Source organism: Nelumbo nucifera, chromosome 1, assembly GCF_055504915.1.
Source record: "Nelumbo nucifera cultivar China Antique chromosome 1, China Antique-T2T, whole genome shotgun sequence".
In the NCBI taxonomy this organism is placed as follows: Eukaryota; Viridiplantae; Streptophyta; class Magnoliopsida; order Proteales; family Nelumbonaceae; genus Nelumbo; species Nelumbo nucifera.
This window is the reverse complement of record NC_142649.1, coordinates 4,107,310-4,123,105: the sequence shown is the minus strand read 5'-3', so window position 1 is coordinate 4,123,105 and position 15,796 is coordinate 4,107,310. Positions and strand designations below refer to the sequence as shown.

The 15,796-nt window shown below is 36.1% G+C and overlaps 1 protein-coding gene and 1 long non-coding RNA gene across 4 annotated transcripts; both read right to left on the bottom strand.

The window, feature by feature from the left end:
* On the bottom strand, nt 1-9,285 carry VPS25 (E2F/DP family winged-helix DNA-binding domain-containing protein). 3 transcript variants are annotated; one of them, XM_088896495.1, is made up of 7 exons: nt 9,141-9,285; nt 8,022-8,131; nt 4,090-4,229; nt 3,022-3,075; nt 2,817-2,905; nt 2,655-2,730; nt 1-297 (listed from the first exon to the last, which is right to left on the bottom strand). In XM_088896495.1, the coding sequence occupies exons 2-7, from the start codon at nt 8,078-8,080 to the stop codon at nt 176-178; spliced, it is 540 nt and encodes a 179-aa protein (XP_088752621.1). In that variant the 5' UTR covers nt 8,081-8,131; nt 9,141-9,285; the 3' UTR covers nt 1-175. The 3 variants fall into 3 exon arrangements, with proteins under 3 accessions (XP_088752621.1, XP_010268243.1, XP_010268245.1); XM_010269941.3 differs by having other exon boundaries at nt 8,022-8,125; XM_010269943.3 differs by having other exon boundaries at nt 8,022-8,097; nt 9,141-9,260.
* A 1,883-nt stretch (nt 9,286-11,168) lies between these two features.
* On the bottom strand, nt 11,169-14,141 carry LOC104605257 (uncharacterized). Its single transcript, XR_736570.3, has 2 exons — nt 13,724-14,141; nt 11,169-11,594 (listed from the first exon to the last, which is right to left on the bottom strand). It is a non-coding gene; the product is annotated as an uncharacterized LOC104605257 (long non-coding RNA).
* Between the last annotated feature and the right edge of the window lie 1,655 nt (nt 14,142-15,796).

Below are 15,796 nucleotides of genomic sequence, written 5' to 3'. Positions count from 1 at the left end.
GAACCAGGGAACATTACCACCCTGCTTCATTCCATGTATTCACCTTTCATTCTTCAACAGCCTATTATACATTCAATAGCCTCTAAGAATGATGTCCGAGTATTCAAAATTTGTTGTTAAGAACAGATATGGAGCACAATGAACCATTATGGAAAAGATATGGCACAACCGTGGACTACAAAGAGAATTTAACACCTTCATCATCAGTAGATGCACCCTTGAAGATTGCAACCTTCCCCTTCTGTTCTAGTAATTTCAGAGCCCGCATCAGCACCGTTCGGTCCATCCCATGAAGCTCTGGGGCACAGGCAGAAAGAAAGTAAAAGGAATTCAGTTTCTTGTATGATAATGATAAGAGATTATATTTATAGAATGTACAGATTCATGTTGGTGAGGCATCCTATAGTTTAATCATAATATGGAAGCATTTTAGTTCTATTTGGAAGCTATTATATTTTAAGCGTATCTACCAAATTTAATGGCCAGGATATATCTGTCTAAATTGGTCAGTTTCCTGCACGAGATCAACCAGTCCAAGAGCAAAATCATTTCAGTATTATTACCAACCAAGATCGGAAGATGCCTCAATCTACATTATGATACCGAGATAATGGCTTGCAAATAAGAATGAGCATGCTAAACAATTCAATATGATGACACATGAATAATTTTTTTGATCAATAACAAAAAAAGATTGATTAAAAAATATACATAAAGAAAACAGAAATGTGCAAAACAGCCCAATCTTAGGCTAGACAAACCAGCCTAACCCATCAAAATTTTACTCTTTTACAAGTGAGCTCAGAATAATTGATCCCTAGTTACCGTTTGTTTGGCCAGTCCATTTGCCTATCTAGAAACTCAATGAACTGTAACCTCCATATTTCTCATAATCCATTTAATTTCCTTGATCTCTTGCCTGAAATACCACAGCCCCTGTTCATTATGCTTTAATCAGCTTATCACCACTTGTGAATTACCTTCAAAAACAACTCTTGTTAGATTCCATTCCTGTGCCAACCTTAATGCATGCAACACAGCCATCAGCTCTGCCCTTGTAGAACTACCACTCTTGGGCCTGAAAATAGGGCAAGAAACTCTCCATTCTCATTTCTAACATTTCTAAAGACAACAAAAGTGGTGATAAGCTGACTATGCTATAATCAGCTTATCTTTATAAATCCCCTTCTTGGTGGATTCCACTGCATCTGCCTTACTTCTATTTATGTCAGTTGGTGACTTCCTTAGTAATATAATCCATTGTGTGTCTGAAAAAATGTGCATTGTTTTCATACAATGCATCACCCTCACTGTAATGCAATCAATAACAGCTTCTATTGTCTTTTTCTCATCATTAAAAATTTTTACATTTCTTTCTTCCTAAATTGTCCAAATGATTGCAGCCCTAGTACATTTCACTGTTACTCTTCCATTTTTTCTTGGGATATTTAAGAAAGAAGGGTTGGCAAACTTATCAATTCTGGGGGTGGAGTCCATTTGCAACCAAACTGTGAGAGAAACCACTCCCAAATGATTGCAACAAATGGATTGGAGATTAGTAAATTATTATGAAGGTTCCCCACTTGCAAAGCAAAGAAATCACACATTTGGAGAAAAACACCAATTGGGTCTCCTCTTTTGAAGAACATCACAAGTGTTGATCCTTTCCCAAAAAGCCTCCTAGCAGAAAACCATAAATTTTTGGGGCACTGGTTTACTCCAATTGTTTTAACTGCAAAAGGTGGGAACAAGGGGAGGGGGGAGAGAACAAAGAAGGCATGAGAAAAGGATCCCAAAGGATGGGCAGTCCAACTATGACTATTAGGCAAAGAATTATCTGAAAAAAAAAAAAAAAAAAAAAAAAAAAAAACTTCAAGGAATCCATCAAGCTGATGGATTGTCTTCTAACTCAATAAGCCATATAAGCCATCATAAAATCTAAACTTTCATAATTTGTTGTTTCCAGGGGCCAATAATTTGTGAACACAGACATATCTTATGTCAACCATGCTGTTGCACTTGCATTTTGTCCTTCCCTGAAAAGGGAATACCTTATGCTCTATTCACCTCCCATGCAAGACATGGTCCACAGACTCACATATTGGGACCGTTCATTTATGGGAACCTCTTGGATAAAAGATCACCCTGCTATCACAACAGGAGGAAACCAGACCCCAAGCGAGAGGTAAAATAAGGAAGCTGAAAAAATGCAAGCAATTAAGCATGAAATTGATTTATGGACTGTTGTCCATAGACTAGGGTTGTATTTGGCACCATTGCTGTTTCTTCATGAAACATTTGGAGTTGATCGGTAGAATTGGTAAGAAATATGAGTTGTCACATCACATAAGGGAGTCGCTTCAACCAAAAAAATGCATGTGGGGGACTAATCATTGCCATTTAGAGTTGAAATGTCAAATTTGAACCCAAAGCGTTTCTGGCTATGTGACATGACAACTCATATTTCACACCAATTTCTATTAATCAATCCCAAACCCAACGTTTCATGAAGAAATGTCAATGGTAGCAAACACAACCTAGACTGTTCAGATTGAAGAACCATTTAATGCAGAAAGCGGTTTCACATGTTTAATTTCAAGGTTCAAAGGGATCATCTATACAATCTATCATTAAAAACAAAGTATTGAATTTACCTGTTCCTCGAGATTCAATTCCTGAACGAATTTCCTCAACTGTCATCACGGTGTCTTCAAGCCCATTGTCCTTAGCCTGATCATATAAGCAAGAAAAATCAGAAAGAAAGAAATAGCTGATACTGATTTGTCACTCACATTAAAATTGCCATTTTTACTCACAAAGCGTAAGATACAATCAGCCCAATCTTGAATCCGAAGCCAGAGAATAAGGCATCTTTTGTGTCCCCTATCCATCCATTCTGCACGCCCTGCAAGATTTAAGAAATTAGATATTGGGTTTTTTCTGAGGAAAAAAAAACTGAATATTGTGTTCATGAAAAATGAGATTAAAATAAAATGAAGTTTTGGCACAATCACAACGAACCTTCAGAGACTAGGGCTGATAGAAATGCCTCTTTAGCTTCATGACTGAGAGATCCTGAACAATCACAAAAAAACATAAAATCATTCCACCGTGAATAACAGGCCTAAGAGGGTAATTGAATTTCAATTATATCTTGGTAAATCCATGAAATACCCCTGGCAAGGTTCAAAGTATCAGAAACACAAGGTGTATCAGAAAGACAATTTTAAGAGACATATTGGGATACACTTTGCATAAGCATGGATACGGATGAAAAATCAAGATACACATGGATACACTAGGAAACTCAAATAAATCTTAAGAATTATATTAATAACAATAAATAAAAGTTTTATATAACTATAAATAAGTAATTTAAACGTAGAGAACCATACTTTAATGGTTTATATAAAGTATGAGATATTGGGATACAATTAGTAGCTGTTGAAAGATGATGGGAAAACTAATGCATATATCTTAATTTTCAGAAAATCAATATAATTTACCTTAATTATTATTAATATATAAATTTTAATAATTAATTTTAGCATTTATTGACAAACATCCACTAAGAAAAGAGAAAGTTTACTTAAAAGCAAAACTCATATAATTATGACAAGCAAGTGGGGCATGTCCTAGTGGTGGGCTTACCACTATTACAATCTACTGACCAAGGTTCAAATCTTCTTATTGTTAAAATTTGTAGTTTTTAAAAGTGCTTTAAGGAGTAATTAATGGCTTGTAGTTAAGTATTAATTACCTAAATTATTGAGAGAGAGTGATTAGTGGCTTGTAATTAAGGATTAATTACCTAAGTTAATGAGAGAGAGAGAATGCTTATGGCTCGCAATTAAGGAACAATATTTAAATTAATGAGAGAGAGAGAGAGAAATGAAATTAATAAGAGGAATTCAAATTCAAATTTGAAAACATGAAACCAACTGATACACTACATATTGGGCTGTATTGGCTGATATATTACAAAATTTAAAACCTTGACCCCTGGTCCTGGTGCTTTTAAAAAGGTATAGTCTAATATTCCAGAAAAAAAAAAAAAAGAAAAACACATTACCATAAGAAAGGACTTACTTTCAATAACAGGATTGGAGAAGAGGGGAAATTCTTCCTCTAGTCCAATCACAAAGATCTTCTGAGTTCTGCAGTAATCAAGTATCAGTTCCTTCCAAAGTTGAACCTGCTTTTCCCGAGTTTCCCTTATTGGCTGCAAACTGAAGGGGAAAAAACGATAACATGTTAAAATGAATCATGGGTTTGCATGTCAATTAGGATCTAAGACAGAGATAGAAGGGGTTATGCAATCAATAAAAAAATAATTAAAGACAAGGGACACTGTTCTCCTGGTCCAGAAGACAACAACCATATTATATAAATGCAAGTGTCATAAAAATTCTGTCACTTGTTACAGAAGAAACACTTTATCACAACCAAATGTGAGAAACTCACTGTTGGGAAATATATAGTGAGAAGAAGGATATGTGGACCAACTTTGATTGCTACTATTGTCCCAACTAAAAAAAAATGGACTTGCCAGAAAATATATTGGATTTAATATTAAGTCTAGACACCACATTGATGTATATAAACAGATCCATGTGGGAGAACAGGCATATACATACACATAAAAAGACACATGCATGTATGATCATATTGCTTATATATGTAAATATGCACCTATATACATTGCTATGCATAAAGAAAATGCATTAAGATAAGAAAAAGCTAAATACAAGTGGTATACATGTCGAAGGACCCAAAGGAAAAGAAAAGAGCTAAAACTGTAGAATAGGAAGAATAACTAAAAATGCTAAGTCTTTCACTAGCTATACAAAGGAAACAAAGAGGCCCCAGAAAAACCCATCTGGTCAGTGGAACCCATTAATAACTTATAAAGGCAATAACAGCCAGATGGCCCAATACAAATCAAATTGCCACCCAACTCCCCTCCCCCACAAAAAGAAAAAAAAAAAAAAAAACACCTAAAGATACCCAGCCCCACAAAACCTAATCACCATCATTCATCTACTCTACAACTTGATCAAGAGCCAATTTGTTTCTTCTTAGCAATTTCTTTGATTCTTTTTACCCTGGCCCTATCCCACATAAACCCCTTCTCAATCATTCAAAGGTTTTTGAAACCAGAGCATTTCGTCGTTTTTTCTTACTTCTGAGTCTTCTCACCAAAAGAGGAGACACCTCTCTAATTCTAAATATGTGTTCTTCTCAAAGATCTATTCTGCAATTGACTTTCCAACCTCTTCATTGACGGCCGGCCCCTATAGGCCCAGCAACCCTTAGAACATTGTGACTATCTTCAACCCTTAATTTTTCTTCAAAGCCCACATCAGTCTTCTTCATAGGCATCCCGTATTTCTCCTCCAGTTTCCTAAAAGCTTCCCTCACAAATTCCTCACCACCTATGAAGAAAAGTCCAAAAAAGTTACTCCTTCCACTTCAGTAATCACCAGTCTCCAGGTTGATTGAGCTCTCATACTCAACAACATGAGGTTCATCTAACTGGATATCTTCATTTGTTGAACAATTCTCTTCATCATCTTCTTGGTCAATGTTATCATTGTTACTAACTTCCTATGCCATAAAAATCTGATATTTTCTCTCTTTTATACATCATTGAAATTTGAATGAGATTTTGTCAAACCTACAATGCCTTGCCCATTTCAATTTCTTCTTCATCTCCAAGGACCAATCCTTCTTCAAATCTATCATTAAAATTATTCTCCTCTACAGTCCTGGCACCTCCTTTACAATAGAATAAAACAAACTGGCACCTTCTTCTCCATTCACAATCCTTGAGCCTTCCTTACTTTCACCAGAGGTAATTTTTCCCCTTCCACATGCCTCTCTTCTTCTTTCACTCCTCTTTCAGACCAATGTTTTAAAAGTGCAAGGCGCAGGGGCCAATTTGCACCTGAGGCGCAAGGCGCAAGGCACAAGGCGAGTCACGCGCCTTTTTGAAGCAAGGCGCAAAAATAAAAAAAAAAAAAATCTAAAAAATAAAAATAAAATGTCAGAAAATTCAAAAAAAATAAAATATATATATATATTAAACATAATATTAATAAAAATATAAACTTAAACTTTCAAATAAATGTTTTAAAAAAACATATTATCTAAAATTAAAATACATAAGCATACCATGTAAGGCGTATTTAAATGAAAATTTAAAAATAAAATCAAACATATAAAATATTTTCAAGCATGTAAAGCTCACAATCTCTTAGCTAATGATTTTTTATAATTTTAATTGCCTTTTAAGAAGATACTTTATTAAGATGAATGAATGACAACATTAGCAAATAGGGGGTTCTCGGAGTTTCGGTGAACGAGCAAAGCAAGCAAAAAAAGCAAAAAAGCGTAAAATTTTCAAAAGGCGCCTGGGCTAAGGCAGAAGGTGCATTAGGCACACCAGGCGTGTGCCTTCTCAAAGTGTTGCGCCTAGGACCTAGGCAAAGTGCCTACCCTAAAATGCGCCTCGTCTGGGCACCTAGGCGCACCTTTTAAATCACTGTTTCAGATCCCTTACCCATTTCTTCATGTACTCTTTTTTTCCACAATTTCAATGGTCGGTGATTCCCTCCTACTCTCTTCAAATTCAACAATTTCCTGTTCCTGCTGAAAACTATCTATTCTCTTTATGGAGCCCCCTTTCCTCCTCGATAACTTTCATCTCATCTCTAAAGGAATGCAAGCTTCTGTGTTTATCTCCTGTCTCTGTGAAATTGTATCTTCTATCTCCTTCACAATATCCTCCCTTCAATCATCTCCAACAATGTCATCCAACTCATCTTTCTAAATTTCTTCTTCAAGAGTTCTCACTGACAATGTCTTCTTCAAGCACATTGATTCTTTACACTATCAGATTCTTCCCTTGATCTCCACGACTCCACTGTCTCATTTCTTCTTATTATTGTAAATATACCTGGATAAACCAGACAAATTTGCCTCTTCCTTCATTTCTGTCTTTTTTTTATTAGCAACACAGAAAAGATTTCATTAAATTTAGATAAAAAATATATTTTATCTCTGTCTTTTTACTTACTAGAATCTTTACATTGCGATTTTTCCTTTGAGTCAATGATTTATTATCATGATAGCATTGAATCTTAGGCTTGCCTAAGCTTGGGGGAATGATGATAGATCTAATTTATTGTCTCCTAGAAAACCCCTTTCTAAATTCTTCACGAGGCCAAACCACTACCAATCTGTTGGTTTTGTAGATGTGGTCAATATTAGTTGTTATGCCCCTTTAACTTCCCACCATTTTGCTCCCAGTTCTTTTTTCTTCAGAGGAATTATGTGGTCCCCACCACTTATTTGAGGTGGAACCACCATTTACCCCTTCCACACGAGATCTGTTTCTTGCCATCAGATCATCCTTCTGAAAATATGTCTATTCTACTCCTTCCAATGAAGAAAAGGGTAAAAATATTACAAAGAATCTCAATTCTTTTGCAAAAGCCTTTGATTGGACTGCAGGGGGGGCACCGTGGCAAGAAAAGATCTGATAAACTTATTATCCACTCCCTCTTGAAGAGTGCAATAAGGTAGAATCAGACCACATAAGGATAGGAACAACAGGTAGTAAATGTGAAATAAACTCTTTATAGATTCCACAAGGAAACCATCTTTTCTCAAGATTCCTTCCTCTGGAAATAAGACGATTGATAGTCATGAACACATAGGACAGAGACAATTTGTTCTTTTCAGTATTGCATATCATTTTCAATCATAAGGCCTCCACAATTAACCAATGTGGAAGATATAAAATTAAATTGGTTGCATTTTAATTTTTAAAGCTCAACACAATTACTTCATATTGATGTACTAATCTAAAGATCAAGTGGTTTCCAGGTCAGTGTCTATCCTCTGCAAGAGAGAGTGTGAGAGAGAGTAAATAAGAATGAAACTAAAAACTAAGGGGTTACTTATTAACACAATGCAAGTAACAAATAAAACAAAAAGAATAGTTGTAAGAAGATTACGTGAAGTAAGGTGGGTAATTGAAGAAATGGGGTAACTTAAAGTCACCCAGTCTCTGCATCTCTCGATTGTTTTGTCCTGTAGAAAAGACCTTTTAACTGCAAGGCTGCAACTTAAAAACAATAGATGAATATAATTTAGCAAGATAATGATGGATCAGGTGAAAATATTTTTATTCCCCAATCCACAGTTTATTTTTTTGTTCAGGAAATAATTGACCATGCTTCATGTACGCAAGTTAAATTCTTCTTTTTACAGTATAATTTTTTATCCACCAAGGCCTTACAAATAAACAAATTTAACATATAACCAAGAAAAAGAAGTATTGAAAATGCAACAGAATTTATTTTTTCAATTTGAAAAAAAAAAAAAACAGAGATTGGCTTTCAAATAAATATTCCCATGGTCTCCTTCTTTGGATGCAAATATAAAATAAATAATACCACAACCAACAAGTTTCTGACTAAATTCAATTGGAAAGTCTAGCAATTTTCTCCAGGTAATTGTTTGTGCAGGAAATGTTACAGGGGACAGCTGGAGATGATTTGTTTGGCTTCCTAAATAGAAGGACCCATTTTTGGTACTTATAGGAGAAGCACATCTGCAGTGGAAGAATGAACCCACCCTCTTTTTAAGGAGTGCAGGAAAATAATGAGAAAGAAGACCGTTTCAGAGAAAACCTCCATTAAAGCATTTCGCTCAAACCAAACTTTATACAACATCTACGTACATTCTTAAGAAAACCTAGAAGCAGAAGTATAAAATTACCTAATATAAATAGCTGTTCCGAATATAAGTCCAATAAACCTCTAAAACTAATTATTAGCCCGATTAAGCAGTTTCTGTTAATAGTTCTCTGGAACCAACGTACTCTTTTCTAACCAATTTCTCAAACTTGAACTAAAACCTTCGATTTGCAATCTCAAATACTATTCAGAACCGTAATTTTTTCCTTCGTTAATCAGAACTAGCTATTCCGAAACCATTTAATCACATTCAGTCAATAAACCTAAGCCAAGACATGCCCAGAAACAAAAACAGAAATCCACATAAACTAGAAAAGAAATCAAGAACAATTACAGAGAGATAAGCAAGATTAGAAAGAGAGACGCCAACTTCACCTGCTAGAGATCGATCAAGTTTGAGACATTACATCGTTCAGCAGATTGATTCGAAGCCCGGGAGTCGGTCACACCAGCCTTTGTGGCTTTATCACTGGAGAGGGAGAGAGATATCAGCTAATGGTGATCACGGCGTCCTCTACTCCTACGACCGATGATGATCAACCCATTAAAACTGATCAACGAAGGAGATCGATTTGTGTTAATCGTGATTCGAAGGGTCCCACACAGAAGGGGCCATGTTAATGCATGTAGGTTCCATTCTGACGTCTGACAAGTGGTGGATCATGTGGAGAACGAAGAGCATATACACCGAAAACCTAACAAAATCGTGGCAAGATATCGGATCAGATGATCGGATCTACCTCCATCCCAATTCGATTCGGTTTACACAAATGCCTCATCCTATCCGAAATCCGATTAGGTTTATGCGGGTTTATTCTGACCAAAACCCGATTAAGACTGCCCGACCCTAACCTGATATGTTGGGTCAGTGTGGGTTTACCACCTAACCCAACTCACCAACTCACCCCTTCTTTATATATATATATATATATATATATATATATATATATATATATATAAACTCCTAAATTTTCTTGTTTAATAATATAACCTTGATAAAAATGACATTAAATTATTGGGCAAATTTTTTAAACTATTCCTAAGGTTTAGAAAATTAACTAACTCTACCTCTATTATTTTAGTATTGTCTTAAAATATTTCTACCAAGTATCTTACAATACGAAAATCATTTTTGCCCTTATCAGCGAAGGAAATGGGGGTTGAGGTGAGGGAGGAACCCGTCCAAATTCACGGCAACCATCCCCTTATATGGAGTTGATCCCTTGATTCAGACAAGATTCCAAAGCTATAATTGACCCCTTGAGCTAGACAAGATTCCGGTGCTGGAGTTGAGCCACCGCCACCAACTCTACTGCGATTCCAAAGCTGAGCTTGAGAGATCGTAACGGAGAAAAAACCAATTGATGAAAACACAAAATCACAACTAAGAAAAAAATAAAAGAACTAATTGATTAAAGACTACCGGTGATGCTTCCTCTGAAACTCATCTAAGGGAATGAAAGAAAACAACTTACATGATCCATGGGCTTGGATTTCAGGTACCGTTCAAAAGTTTGGCTTTTAAGGTTTTCGGCTGTTGTTTCAAAGGATGAGTTTCAGGAAAATTTTGCTGAAATTTCTGGTAGCAGATCAGCAGTCTTAAGTTATGAGGTGTTTTGAGTTTTGAATCTAAACTAAGAAAGTTTAAGGTGCTAAAGGGTTTTGGAGCTTTGCAAAATCAGATTTTTTTCATCGTCTTGTTTCAAGCAAGGCACGACTATACTTCATGTGAAATCAACTTCATCAGGTTCCCGTTATACTTGCTGGTATCCCCTTGGTTCAGTTGAAAGAGAACGAAATCTTTCTGCTTCAATTTCTTCAATTTCCTGCTCTATCAATGGTGTTGGGCTTTCCACATCATTTTTTTATTTGGTTTAATGTTTATACTAGCGGGCGGGATGCAGCCCTAGTGCACAGTTATCCCAACCCTTATCATACTTGAACAATTTTGTCTTTAGAACCAGCCTTGATTAACCACAAATTTAAGTTGCACATATTGATGGATTAACCAGTTAACAATTGGATACCTTGATTAACCTGAATACCAAACGCCCAGAAGTAGCTTTATTTTTCCGAGCTCTTTATTAATTATTTGTAGCCATTTGAATGGTTTAGCTTTCGTTTGGAATCCAACCAAATACACCTTTCACAAATTTTAAGCATTTACTTAAATAGGCTATCTAAATTAAATGAAAAAAAAAAGGAAACTCAACAAACAAAAAGCCTAAGAGAAATATAAACTGAAACACAAGAGCATAGGATTCCATCAAACAAAAAGAAGAATAATCATGTGGTATTCGATAAATGCAAATGTCAAAATCAGCATCTGTTCCACAAGCTGATTCTGGGCTCATTAATATCTTTGCAGTCTGCATCAACGCCCATAGAGTCCCACCATCTAAAGGAACAATTCTTTTATTTTTAAACATCAACCTTGTTAGTAAAGATGACAATGTATTTACAATAATTCCCTACTCAGGGATGTCAAAACATAGATCCATCTTATAATTACAAGCAAAAAGGCAAAAATATGATGAGCTATATCATTGTCTATCCTACTGACAAGTAAGATTTTATATACATCAAAAACAGAAATAATGTTATTCATCTTTACTTGGCAAGAAAAATAAAACAGAAACCATGTTCTTCACAATCTTAAGTATCTTCTCAGCCCAATGGCATTCCAATTGCAGCTGGTTCATCTATTTCATGACAAGTCTATGGCTCCTATAACTGCCCACCATTCAGCTTCAATGTTGCTTCTTGCCATGCATTGGTATTGTGAAGCAAATATAACCTTGTCATTTCGAAACTCAATTACTATCAAACCTATAGTAGCATAATCTGTAAGTGGCTCATAGGATCCATCCACATCTAAAAAGCTTAATTATTGTAGAAAGGATGTAATCTATAAGTTTACTATAAACAACCTATTTGTATTTGCATACTCAGATTATGCATTTATTTTTATAATGCTAGTATGTGCCCTCACAACTTAGATTACTAAATGATGGATATTTGTGAGTGGATTGGGAACTCATTCCTGTGTTAACATACATAGAGCTTTGCCACAAGATTGTTAAAAGCAAAATAAACATCTAATTTTCCTCTTACCTTTTTTATTATAGGAAAGCAAGATTATTTTAGGAGTTTCCCATACATCTTGTGGGACTCCTTCAGATATGATTCAACCTAAAGCTCAGTACTTACATATAAGCATCATATATATGTGAGGAATAGTAAACAGGTCAATAGATTCACGAAGATTGCAGCCCCTAGTGGGTTTACTCAATGAATTGAACCCTGGGATCATTAACTATGTGAGGAATATAGTAAACAGGTCCATTCTATAATTGAGGCCCTAGTCAGATGTGAAAAGCTTGAAAATGGTCACATTCAAAGCAGATCAACAAGCCATTTAAAAAGAGGAAAGGAAGTAAATGATAGAAAGAAAGACCCAGAAAATGTTCATGATTCAGGAATTAGTCAACCTAATCATTCTCATGAAAATGAGAATGATGATGTTAGCAAGCCATCTTTGCTTACAAAGCATCAGAAAGATCATGGTGGTAATTTTACAGCTTCAAGAGGCACCGGATTGGATCTCAACGCAACAGATGTCTCCAGCTCAGTTGATCAAAAATCATTATTTCCTTATGAAATTTATGGTCATGTTAAATCAGAGAGGTTTCAGAGTGTAGGAGCTCAACTGGGCCTTTGGAGGAAAATGACTCAATGAAATTGTGGAAAGAGATGAAGCAAAATGGTTTCCTCTCTTCTTCACATGGAGGCATACCAGTGAACAAAATGACTCAGGAAGTAGGTAGGATCCTTTATCCTTGGATAAACAAACTGTTTATTTGAGTTCAGATCATAAAGTTGGACATGGTGAAACATATGTAGTGGAGAGAAAGATTCATGACAAGATTTCAGGTGCTTTGAACTTCACATCTGAATGTGCTGATAGTGCTCTTACAATTAAATTGTCATCAGCTACAAATGTTGCATCAGAAGATAAAAGCTCTGTGTCTAATGAGGATCTGGTGAATCAAATAAGTGTTTGCATTCTTGTATTTACAGGCCTTTCCACCTCCAGAACCTTGCATTCATGGATGCAGACATTTGGAAATTTTGTAAGATGATTGGACTTTCCGGTTGATTAGGCAGGAAGCTTGTATTTCTTGTTTTGAACCTGTACCTAAGTTGTTGAAACTGTATTAAGCGTTGGACACCTGGAACAAATTTTCAGACAGTGAAGGAATGAAACATCCTTCTAATGTGTTTTGATCATTTCAGGTGGCTGAGGGAGAACAGTACTTCTACTTATAGTTTATAGTCTCATAATTCCTTACAAACAGAATGACTAAAATGAAAGCCAAAAGGATGACTCTCCAAGCTATATAAGAGCTGAATTTGAGCTAAAATGAAAGCCAAAACGAAAGTCCAAATAATGGGGGCATCATCCCAAACTGAAGAGCCCTTTTCAAGATTATTCATAAGAATCAAAATTGGACATCTTAGGAAAAAGCCCATGGGCATTGAGCCTTAACTCTGATGGATCTACTTGTAATCATGATCTGCAACCAAAGTAGTTAATTTTGGTTTGGATATAGGTTTTGGCCTCCTTCAAAACGATTTTTTTAAGAAAAAGAAACTGTAGGAATTTCAAAATTTCAGACAAGATGCAAGGAAAAAAATCTGTTATATAAGAAAATATTTTATATTCATTCCTATTTTATCTCTTTTTTTCCACATTTTTTCTCTCAATCAATTACTTCCTATTTCTCTCAATAATCTTCAGAGAACAGAAGATGAGCAAACTAGTTACGACGAGAACCGAGAAAGAGAAAACAATGAGAACAAATACAATAGAACATTGAGGTTGAAAAACCCTAGATTTTGAAGAACGAGGAAAAATCAAAACGAATGCAATGAAAGAAAAAGTTAAAACCACATACCTTGGAAGGGAACAGATCCGTCTCCAAAAACCTTACAGGGGTTGCAGTAACAGCGGATCAAAGAGCAGTAGGGTTTTCTACGGGAGGCACAACTGAAACGAGATGGTCTTCCTCGATTTCTTCCTCGGATTTCTTCCTCGAAGCTCGCCGTTGGACTTCTTCCTCGACGCTCGCCGTTCTCCCGTTCTTCCTTGACTCGAAGGTCTGTATGCTCGTGAACCAAACCTTGGTCGAACAAACAGATGTTTTTTACACATGCAAAATATCTGCACGTGAGAGCGCTAATCTACATTCCGTAATAAGTATATACCAGCGGAGGGGGGGCTTGCGTTGTAGGGCTCGCTCATAAACTATCAAACTCGAAATCGATTCGAATTAGAAATTTGAGTTTTGCTCGATTCAAAAGCTTAAAAGTTTGAGCTTGACTATCTTTGATTGCACGTCTTTCAAGCATCCGAGGTGTTGAGCTGAGGTCTTCCTCAATTGCCAAGGTGTCAAACCGAGGTCTCCCTCAACTGTTAGTGTCGAGCTGAGATTTTCCTACCAGGCGAGTTGTCGAGCTAAGGTCTGTCTTAGTTGACAAGGTGCTGAGCCGATGTCTCCCTTAGTGGTCGATTCGAATTAGAGACTTGAACTTGAAATCAGAAGTTTGAGCTCGACTCGGCTCGAACTTGACTACCTTTGGATGCAGGTCCCCTAGCAACCAATATGCTAAGCTAAGGTCTTCCTCAATTGGAGAAAGAGTGGCATTCTTGTAATTTAGAAGGAGAGAGAGAGATGGCATTCTTGTAATTTGAAAGAAATAGAAAGAGAGAGTTGATAGGAGAGAGAGTGGCATTCTTGTGATTTGAAAGAAAAAAGTAAGAGAGAGAGCGAGAGAGAAAGAGAGTTTGTAGGAGAGAGAGTGGCATTCTTGTAATTTGAAAAAAAAAAGATAGTTGGTAGAGATTGACATTCTTGTAATTTATATGAAAAAAGGCAAAAAATACTGTTAGATTCCATTTCCCTCATTCTCGGGCCTTATCAAGTACACATTTCAGCTTAATATATATATATTGATATAGTTGCTTTGAAGTTGTTCATATTAACGTTTTGGGTTGAAGAATGATAGGGCTGATTTGAAAGTCTACTCTATATGTCGTTATCCCCATAATAAAATCGATGAACAGGGACAATGATTTCAGGCGATCTACCTGAAATCGATGAATGAATATGGTTCCTAGTTATCTTCATAGGTTAAATGAAAACCACACATTAGGGACGACGATGAACAGGTCTTTGTGGGTGCTTCGGAGCAAGGATCAAAATTTCATCACGTATTGGCCCGTACTAGCCAATACGTATCGTATTGGAGCCTTCCCGATACACCCCTACAGGGGGTGCCTTTAAACTGGCCCCTCTAAACTGGTTTCGTAAAAAGAAAAATTTAAATATATATATATATATATATATATATATATATCAGTATCGATACACCCTACTAGCATATCAGCCTATATCGATATTTTGAACCTTGCTTGGGAGTTTAAGATCAAAGAGAAATTAAAGATGGATATAACTGGGGGGCAATTGGGGGAAAAGGAAATGAGAGAGAGTGGGCAGGTAAGGAGATATCGGGTAGATCATCGCCGCTAAGAATTGCAACAATTATTGAGAAAACCAAAGAAAGCCAAAAACCTAACCTATCGAGTGCGAGATATGTTTGGGTAAGCCGATCGTGGACTTCCTTGTTCGGAGAGAGAGAGAGAGAGAGAGAACCACAACTAGAGAGGAGAGAGGATAACCATCGCCTAAGGTTGCAGTAGCATCAATGGCTTTGTTGACAGTCCATTGTGTGTTAAGGAGGCAAGGGGAAAGAGAATGAGAAAGAGAGAAATATTTCAAAAGGTGTTTTTGGAAATTTTGAAGAAAAATCGGTTATGTGATGTCATATGTGATCGAGTGTGACAAAAAGTTAACAGTAAGGGAAGTTTTAGACAATTGTTAGAAATAGTAGGGGTAGATAATAAATTTCCTAAACCTTAGGGGTAGTTTAAGAAATTTGCCATAAATTATTTATGCTAATAAACCAAA

What these genes read in the sequence shown, in the direction of transcription:
- VPS25 (XM_088896495.1), bottom strand. Translation starts at nt 8,080, where the DNA reads ATGCAGAGACTGGGTGACTTTAAGTTACCCCATTTCTTCAATTACCCA. An exon ending in AATTACCCACCTTACTTCAC is followed by an intron (nt 4,230 to 8,021) that starts GTAATCTTCTTA and finishes TTTCCCCTTCAG; the next exon opens with TTTGCAGCCAATAAGGGAAA. An exon ending in AATTGAATCTCGAGGAACAG is followed by an intron (nt 298 to 2,654) that starts GTAAATTCAATA and finishes CCTGTGCCCCAG; the next exon opens with AGCTTCATGGGATGGACCGA.